The following is a 9,821-nucleotide window of genomic DNA, read 5'->3' as shown; positions in this document are numbered from 1 at the left end:
TTCAGGACATCAAGTTAATGTCTGTCACATTTTTGCAGTTTTACCTTCGTGCCTTATTGCAAACAGGGTGCATGTTTTGGAACACTGTTATTCTGTACAGGCTTCCTTTTGTTAATAACTCTGCAATTTCGGTTTCGGTTAGTATTGAGTAACTACAATGTTGTTGATCCATCCTCAGTTTTCTCCTATCACAGCCATTACATTCTGTTACTGTTTTAAATTGTCCTCATGGTGAAATCCCTGAGCAGTTTCCTTCCTCTCTGGCAACTGAGTTAGGAAGGATGCCAAATTCCTTGAAGCGGCTGGGTGTATTGATACACCATCCACAGTGTAATTAATAACTTCACCATGCTCAAAGGGATATTCAATGTCTGCTTTTTTTTGTACCCATCTGCCAACAGGTGCCCTTCTTTGCGATGCATTGGAAAACCTCCCTGGTCTTTGTAGTTGAATCTGTGATTGAAACTCACTGCTCGACTGAGGACCTTACACATAATTTCATGTTTGGGGGTACAGAGATGAGGTACATTCAAAAATCATGTTAAACACAATTATTGCACACAGAGTAAGTCCATACAACTTATGTGACTTGTTAAGTACATTTTTACTCCTGAACTTATTTAGGCTTGCCATAACAAAGTGGGTGAATACTTATAAGGCATTTCAGATGTATTTTTTATTAAATTGTAAACATTTCTCATAAAATAATTTCACTTTGATATGGGGGTATGGTTTATAAGCCAGCGACACAAAAATCGCAATTGAATCCATTTTAAATTCAGGCTAACACAAAATGTGGAAAAAGTCCAGGGTTGTGAAAACTTTCTGAAGGCACTGTATACTGTGTGATGAAGTGTGGGGGGGTGGTGGAATGGTGTTAACACATGTAAAACTAAAATGTTAGAAATAAGTTATAAACATATTGAATTGTTGGGTGTGTATATAGTGTGCAAAATTTTATTTGTACAGTTTATATTCTGTTAGTCAACTCTACAAAGTTAGGTGTGTGTCAGCTCATGCTTTTTAATGGACTAATAAGCTAAACTATAATGATTTATTAGGGAAAAAGGTACATTTGCAGTGAATGGAATATTTAGATGAAGAATGTGAATAATAAAAAACTATTGGTTACATATGCACATTGCTTGTTACGACTAACAGATATTGAACAGTATATGAACAAAAAAAAAGTGCTTTAATGTACACATAAGAACATAGCTAGTATACAGACAATACATGCAAATAAATAAGAGCACATTTGATTAAATCATTGCTGAGTGACAGACGAAGTGAATGACCTGAGTCTAACTAACTGAAGGAATGTGCCTTTGTTATCCAAATCTATGGTGCTACCTCCCCCTAGTGGGCAGATATGAGCCATGAATTCAAAGACACCATATTCTTTGTTTCAAATAGAATTCTGATGGGATGGGATTACCATAAAGTGTTAAAGGCAATACCATCACACTGAAAGTGTGAGCATTGCTTGTAAACATTGCAATCAAGAGCAGCAATTCTGTAGACTGAGGGGTAATAGGCTAAATCTGAGCTTCACCCTGAGACATCAAAATGGCTGAGCACAAAAAGGAGCTGCAGTGTACATACAATGGAAATCAACATGATGCCTACTCAATAATGTTGGTGCTAAGAATACTGTTATTCTGATAGGAAAACAGCCCATATGAGACTAAATATGGCCTATAAAAAAAGAACATTTACCTCACAATAACCTCAATCTACAGTGTAACTGTCAACTGATTTTAGTTTCTCCTTCACTCCATGTTGATCACATAAGATTAAGTCAAAAGCCAAAACAGATTGTCCACTTCAGGTCATTTGACACGTTTCAGTATAGGACGAGGAGGCAGAGCCCCATCTTGTGTGGGGGCATGGTCTCTGGGTGTAGTTTTCTGTTTTTGTTGTTTAGGTGTTCTGCTAGGGTCACTGCTAGGATGTGGGCCCTTACCCAGGAGGAAGCGCTCCCATTCTGGGATCTTCTCCTCAACTGATGCCCAGTAACGAGTCTGAAACAAGACAACAGTACAGCGGCCTGTGTCAACAACAATCTGTGACCCCCTGACTGTACTTGATTATCAGGTATAGTAGGGTCAAGCTGCAAAACAACTCAAAATAGCTCCCATTGAAAATTAGGGGAGGCAAGGCAATCTTCAGAGAGGGCATGTATTGTTAATTTGTTGTTACTAAGAGATCCCTTACCTCCAAATTGAGGATGTCAGGGTGTGGGAGTTTTCTTGTTCTGAGACGATTCTCCATTTTCTGCAAGTCCTGTATTTGGAGAAAGGATCAGCCTATCACAAATTCAGCTATTCCTTTACACATGGTCTTCAAAACCTACAGTATACCAGCCTCATAGACATGCACAATAAAAGGCATGCACTGAACGTCTACATTCAAGTAGAGAACCTAGCAGCAAGTCTGAGAGGCACTTGGTAGATTCATACCTGGAGGAGCTGGGAGTTTCTCTCATGTGCAGCTTGTGACAGCTTCACCTGCTGCCTCCTCTTGCTCTTCTGTTGCTCATATCGACTCTCCATCTGCTGAAGGAGCACAGTCCTCTTCCCTAGACTGACACAACATGGATGACTTCCTTAGCTATGCTTCCATGTGAAAATGAGCTTTAGGCTCTGCATGTTATTCAAGTTAACTTGAGGTACCTATACTTTTGTTCTGGATATTCAGCAAGCCAAAGCCACTTATGACATTTTAAACAAACTCCCAGGGGGCCAGCTAAAGTTAACGAAAGGGCTTGTTTGACATTGCAGCCGACAGTGCAGGCAACTGCTGACGGACTGATCTACAAATCACCTTGCATCACAAATAACTACTTAATATTATTTGTAGATCAGTCACAAGTTACCCATGATACATCACAGTTTTAATGCGCTTGAACATGCCATTATCAGCTAGCCAGCAGATCCGATCCGCTTGTTTACAGCTGCACTAGGGTCGGACATCATTCCTGTGTATATTATGACACGAGGAGCCGGCGCGAGATATGGCTCGGAAAACGTACCTCAATCACGGGCCAGCATCCCTGTGGAACACTTTCGACGCCTTGCACGGTCTGTTACAAGAATATTGAACTGACAAAAACATCAGTTTAATTCAAAACGAGCAGTTGCTCAATCTTCTTGTAACAGTTGGGATAAATGGGACAATTCGGAATATACATTTCTCATCCCTGGATTGAGCTATGTTTTAAAAGCCATATCTCGCACTGTCTTATTATATACTGAGTGTACAAAACATTAAGAACATTTTACTAATATTGTGTTGCACCCCCTTTTCCCTCAGAACAGCCTCAATTCGTCGAGGCATGGACCGTACAAGGTGTCGAAAGCGTTTCACATGGATGCTGGCCCATGTTGAATGGATGTTGCCCATGTTGAATGGATGTTGCCCATGCTACCCACAGATGTGTTAAGTTGGCTGGATTTCCTTTGGGTGGTGGACCATTCTTGATACACACAGGAAACTGTTGAGCATTAAAGACCCAGCAGCACTGCAGTTCTTGACACACTCAAACCAGTGCATCTGACACCTACTACCATACCCTGTTCAAAAGGCACAAATCTTGTCTTACCCATTCACCCTCTGAATGGCACACATTCACAATCCATGTCTCAATTCTCTCAAAGCTTAAAAAATAATTTGCGGTATTAACAAGTGACATCAATAAGGGATCATAGCTTTCACCTGGCCAGTCTATATGTCATGGAAAAAGCAGGTGTTCCTAATGTTTTGTGTACTCAGTGTAAACAGGAATGCTGTCCGACCATAGACCATAGAAGAGGAAGGACGTGCCAGCCTGAGCTAGCAGGATCTGTAGACAGCACTTTGCAGAGGCCGACTTCGCGATGAAGGGCACTTATGAAAGGAGTCATAGGCCTAAGTTGAAGCCTTCTGCTTGCGCCTCCATTTAAAATTGAGGGTTATGTTGTAGGGGTTACCGACCGACCATCAACATCGCTGAAGCGACTGAACGGAGGAGGTTCCGCGAGTCAATGCAATGGAGCCTGAGGTAACGTTAACCGGTCATGACTGTTGTTGACTAGGCTAGCATTAGATACTGGACAACTTCGTTGCAACTTTAGTTGAAGGTAACTAGCTAACTGCATCGGAAGTGTTTTGTGTAACACCCCCCCAGCAAACAACGTTAGCAAGCAACTCTACTGCAACACAGTTTCTCTGTGTACCCATTATTAGGTAGTTACTGTAGCTAGCTTCCACCTCAGATAGTCAAGTACTGTAATACATTTTGTTGACATATTTGTTATCTCCACCTCCTTTAGCTAGACTGAAGTTGACATAGCTAATGTTTGCTGAAAAATAAATGTTCCTGTATTTGCTATGTGTGTTGACAAAGCGTACAAGACAGGTAGCTTGTTAATGCCAACTAATATATTTGGCTCCAGTCTTAACGAAACATGTTTGTTTTCAGGATGACATCTTCATCCCTGAAAAGGTTTTCATCTTGGAGGAGACTGAAGGAGGCAGAGGAGGTACATGTAAATCCATGTTATTTCTAAGGCTATTGTTTATTTTAAGTATATGCAGTGATTCTTGAATTTAACTATAGCCTAACAGATGCCTTAATTGTTTTCTACCAACAGGAAAGAAGGGTTAGTACAGCATGCCAAACAGGAAAGAAGGGTTAGTACAGCATGCCAAACAGGAAAGAAGGGTTAGTACAGCATGCCAAACAGGAAAGAAGGGTTAGTACAGCATGCCAAACAGGAAAGAAGGGTTAGTACAGCATGCCAAACAGGAAAGAAGGGTTAGTACAGCATGCCAAACTGGAAAGAAGGGTTAGTACAGCATGCCAAACAGAAAAGAAGGGTTAGTACAGCATGCCAAACAGAAAAGAAGGGTTAGTACAGCATGCCAAACAGGAAAGAAGGGTTAGTACAGCATGCCAAACAGGAAAGAAGGGTTAGTACAGCATGCCAAACAGGAAAGAAGGGTTAGTACATCATGCCAAACAGGAAAGAAGGGTTAGTACAGCATGCCAAACAGGAAAGAAGGGTTAGTACAGCATGCCAAACAGGAAAGAAGGGTTAGTACAGCATGCCAAACAGGAAAGAAGGGTTAGTACAGCATGCCAAACAGGAAAGAAGGGTTAGTGCAGCATGCCAAACAGGAAAGAAGGGTTAGTGCAGCATGCCAAACAGGAAAGAAGGGTTAGTGCAGCATGCCAAACAGGAAAGAAGGGATAGTACAGCATGCCAAAAAGGAAAGAAGGGATAGTACAGCATGCCAAACAGGAAAGAAGGGTTAGTACAGCATGCCAAACAGGAAAGAAGGGATAGTACAGCATGCCAAACAGGAAAGAAGGGTTAGTGCAGCATGCCAAACAGGAAAGAAGGGTTAGTACAGCATGCCAAACAGGAAAGAAGGGATAGTACAGCATGCCAAACAGGAAAGAAGGGTTAGTACAGCATGCCAAACAGGAAAGAAGGGTTAGTACAGCATGCCAAACAGGAAAGAAGGGTTAGTGCAGCATGCCAAACAGGAAAGAAGGGATAGTACAGCATGCCAAACAGGAAAGAAGGGTTAGTGCAGCATGCCAAACAGGAAAGAAGGGTTAGTACAGCATGCCAAACAGGAAAGAAGGGTTAGTACAGCATGCCAAACAGGAAAGAAGGGTTAGTACAGCATGCCAAACAGGAAAGAAGGGATAGTACAGCATGCCAAAAAGGAAAGAATGGATAGTACAGCATGCCAAACAGGAAAGAAGGGATAGTACAGCATGCCAAACAGGAAAGAAGGGTTAGTACAGCATGCCAAACAGGAAAGAAGGGTTAGTACAGCATGCCAAACAGGAAAGAAGGGTTAGTGCAGCATGCCAAACAGGAAAGAAGGGATAGTACAGCATGCCAAACAGGAAAGAAGGGTTAGTGCAGCATGCCAAACAGGAAAGAAGGGATAGTACAGCATGCCAAAAAGGAAAGAAGGGATAGTACAGCATGCCAAACAGGAAAGAAGGGTTAGTACAGCATGCCAAACAGGAAAGAAGGGATAGTACAGCATGCCAAACAGGAAAGAAGGGTTAGTGCAGCATGCCAAACAGGAAAGAAGGGTTAGTGCAGCATGCCAAACAGGAAAGAAGGGATAGTACAGCATGCCAAACAGGAAAGAAGGGTTAGTACAGCATGCCAAACAGGAAAGAAGGGTTAGTACAGCATGCCAAACAGGAAAGAAGGGTTAGTGCAGCATGCCAAACAGGAAAGAAGGGATAGTACAGCATGCCAAACAGGAAAGAAGGGTTAGTGCAGCATGCCAAACAGGAAAGAAGGGTTCGTGCAGCATGCCAAACAGGAAAGAAGGGATAGTACAGCATGCCAAACAGGAAAGAAGGGTTAGTGCAGCATGCCAAACAGGAAAGAAGGGTTAGTACAGCATGCCAAACAGGAAAGAAGGGTTAGTACAGCATGCCAAACAGGAAAAAAGGGTTAGTACAGCATGCCAAACAGGAAAGAATGGATAGTACAGCATGCCAAAAAGGAAAGAAGGGATAGTACAGCATGCCAAACAGGAAAGAAGGGATAGTACAGCATGCCAAACAGGAAAGAAGGGTTAGTACAGCATGCCAAACAGGAAAGAAGGGTTAGTACAGCATGCCAAACAGGAAAGAAGGGTTAGTGCAGCATGCCAAACAGGAAAGAAGGGATAGTACAGCATGCCAAACAGGAAAGAAGGGTTAGTGCAGCATGCCAAACAGGAAAGAAGGGATAGTACAGCATGCCAAAAGGAAAGAAGGGATAGTACAGCATGCCAAACAGGAAAGAAGGGTTAGTACAGCATGCCAAACAGGAAAGAAGGGATAGTACAGCATGCCAAACAGGAAAGAAGGGTTAGTGCAGCATGCCAAACAGGAAAGAAGGGTTAGTGCAGCATGCCAAACAGGAAAGAAGGGATAGTACAGCATGCCAAACAGGAAAGAAGGGTTAGTACAGCATGCCAAACAGGAAAGAAGGGTTAGTACAGCATGCCAAACAGGAAAGAAGGGTTAGTGCAGCATGCCAAACAGGAAAGAAGGGATAGTACAGCATGCCAAACAGGAAAGAAGGGTTAGTGCAGCATGCCAAACAGGAAAGAAGGGTTAGTGCAGCATGCCAAACAGGAAAGAAGGGTTAGTACAGCATGCCAAACAGGAAAGAAGGGTTAGTACAGCATGCCAAACAGGAAAGAAGGGATAGTACAGCATGCCAAAAAGGAAAGAAGGGATAGTACAGCATGCCAAACAGGAAAGAAGGGATAGTACAGCATGCCAAACAGGAAAGAAGGGTTAGTACAGCATGCCAAACAGGAAAGAAGGGTTAGTACAGCATGCCAAACAGGAAAGAAGGGTTAGTACAGCATGCCAAACAGGAAAGAAGGGATAGTACAGCATGCATGCCAAACAGGAAAGAAGGGTTAGTACAGCATGACAAACAGGAAAGAAGGGTTAGTACAGCATGCCAAACAGGAAAGAAGGGTTAGTACAGCATGCCAAACTGACCCCTGGCTGCCAGTATTCATGTGCTGCAGTAGAGAAGAGGTCCACCGGGACCATCACTAAAGTGCTCGGGGCCCAGCTAGATAGTGCTCACGACCATCAGTATATAACCGAATCCTGGCCCAATACGCCACAGATAGAGCTGACGGAGAGTGAGATCAGTGAAGACCCTAACTCGCTGTATGAACCCAATATGAGCCAAGATATACTATTGATCACTTTAGGGGAGGGGGCTGGTGTTCTGGAAGTAGAGAAGGAACAGGCCATTGAAAAGCAAATTCAAAGATACACCTATCCATAAAGGGAATCGGAGTGGAACTGTTTTCCCGTTTCAATTGATGTGCGACCTTGTCCCGGTCCTGCTGTTTCGACTCCCTCTCTCAACCTATGAAAAGCCAACTGACATTTGCTCCTGAGGTGTTGAACTGTTGCACCCTCTATAACCACCGTGATTAATATTGTGATGTAAAAAGGTATTTTGTAAAATACATTTCATTGATTGATTGATTGCTGTGCTGAATATTCACTAACTGTCAGAGTGATGGGACATATAGTATCTCTAACATACTCATCTGCATCTTAACTTCTTAAAGTGGCAATAGAAACTATAACAAAGTGACTCCCTGCTCCTCTTTTGGTAAAGTGCTGAGGGATGCGGCTGGAGAAATGTAACCACTCTCAAATTCATAGGAAGTGCAATAGATGCAAGGACTGACCATCCATGATATCAAAATTGTAATCCTGTTTCCATGATCTGTTTCCACCTAGTTCGCTTTGGATAAAGGCATCTGCTAAATGGCATATATTATTCAAGTCTACTTTGACTCTGCCAACTAGCTGCCCAGTGTAGGTACCATTCCTTTCCAATAGATGGCAGGGAGAGGAATAACTTGCAGTGCATTGAGAGTCACAAATAGAACAAAGTTCTATTTAAGCGCCTGGCCACGCAGACGCTCACGAGCAGAGCGAGTGCATTGATTGAATAACATGTATGCGTACATTTATTTTGCACAGTTTGCGCATGCGACGCGAACGGTGTAGTCTGCATGTAATTCTTCCTTGTGCCCATAGAGTGAACTGGTGATAAACTTCCAGCCTTAATGCTCTGCAAACAAAATCCTAAGAAAAGTTAGAATGATACCGAAACTAAATCACAATGTATTCATAATGTGCACTCCCCATTATTGGTTAGAATGAAATGTCATGAATCATGATGCTGTCTGGGATTAGAACTCTAGTCGTCTAATCAAAAGGCAAATGTGTTACCATTGCGCCGCACAGCGCTGGTGATAAATATATGATACTGATTATATATTGAGCACTTACCCACTACGGATACAACTTAATTTATAATCAATTATTTAACTGGCATATCGGCTGCTGACTGGTCGAGTAACCTCTTCTGCCAGGAAGTCCTTCATAAGGATTAGTGACAATATAGATACTCATGTGTCCAATAAATACATCGCCATCCAGACAGATTGACTGGATGTAATGCAGCCACCATCGGCTGGAATTTTGTGCTGTATCGCCACCATCTCTCTACAACACACACACACTCATTCTCCAGCATCCCCACTCACACCAGTTTGTGTTCGGCTACGCCAACTCCTTAGCTGAGGTGTTTTGTCTGTATTGTTACTGCCACGAGAACGAACTCTGATCTGGGGCAACGATCGGCTCACATTAACGGCTTCAGTAGGTTTATTGGCTCCCTAACTAACATTATTTAATTCTCTGTAATAGACTCAGAGTTACTCTGGAAATTCAGCCATTTTTTTAGTTAGCTGGCGTTCTAAATCATGGTGGTTCCATTCCCCGTTAACGTCACATGGTTCTGACTGAGCTAACGTTAGACAACAAGCACTAGCGTTTGGTAACCTTGACGACACGTTACTAATGGTCAAATTTCCCTAAAATTGTTTAACTAGATAATAGCTCACATTTCTTCGTGTTTCTTGTTCAGTTCAACTTCTTCAAATGGAGGAGATGTCATTATGCTAACTTAACTAGAAAGAGATAGACACTTCTGACCTTCTTCTTCGATGAGGTATAACGGTGGTTGGCATCCAATATGTTGCATTACCGCCACCTACTAGACTGGAGTACAACTCCCTAATCTAACACTACACTCACCAAAAAATTAATTACAAATAAAATTAAAATAACATCACCCTACTCCACTATTTAAATCTATTTAGTCATACCTCATGCCAACAACTTGAAAGGATGGGACATCACCACTTAACACACCATGTAACTCTTCTGATGTCAAGTCTCGCACACCCAACTACTTCTCCGC

At 42.4% G+C, this 9,821-nt stretch overlaps 1 protein-coding gene across 2 annotated transcripts; it reads right to left on the bottom strand.

Moving 5' to 3' along the window:
* Positions 1–1,176: 1,176 nt before the first annotated feature.
* On the bottom strand, positions 1,177–9,574 carry cep15 (centrosomal protein 15). 2 transcript variants are annotated; one of them, XM_029683572.2, is made up of 4 exons: positions 9,463–9,574; positions 2,463–2,586; positions 2,218–2,286; positions 1,177–2,024 (listed from the first exon to the last, which is right to left on the bottom strand). In XM_029683572.2, exons 1-4 carry the CDS (start codon positions 9,513–9,515, stop codon positions 1,833–1,835), a joined length of 438 nt encoding a protein of 145 aa, XP_029539432.1. In that variant the 5' UTR covers positions 9,516–9,574; the 3' UTR covers positions 1,177–1,832. The 2 variants fall into 2 exon arrangements, with proteins under 2 accessions (XP_029539432.1, XP_029539433.1); XM_029683573.2 differs by lacking the exon at positions 9,463–9,574 and adding an exon at positions 9,103–9,443.
* Positions 9,575–9,821: the final 247 nt, after the last annotated feature.

The sequence above is a fragment of the Oncorhynchus nerka genome, linkage group LG15 (genome assembly GCF_034236695.1).
Source record: "Oncorhynchus nerka isolate Pitt River linkage group LG15, Oner_Uvic_2.0, whole genome shotgun sequence".
Taxonomy (NCBI): Eukaryota; Metazoa; Chordata; class Actinopteri; order Salmoniformes; family Salmonidae; genus Oncorhynchus; species Oncorhynchus nerka.
The sequence above is the reverse complement of the archived record's forward strand: the minus strand, read 5'-3'. Positions and strand labels throughout refer to the sequence as shown.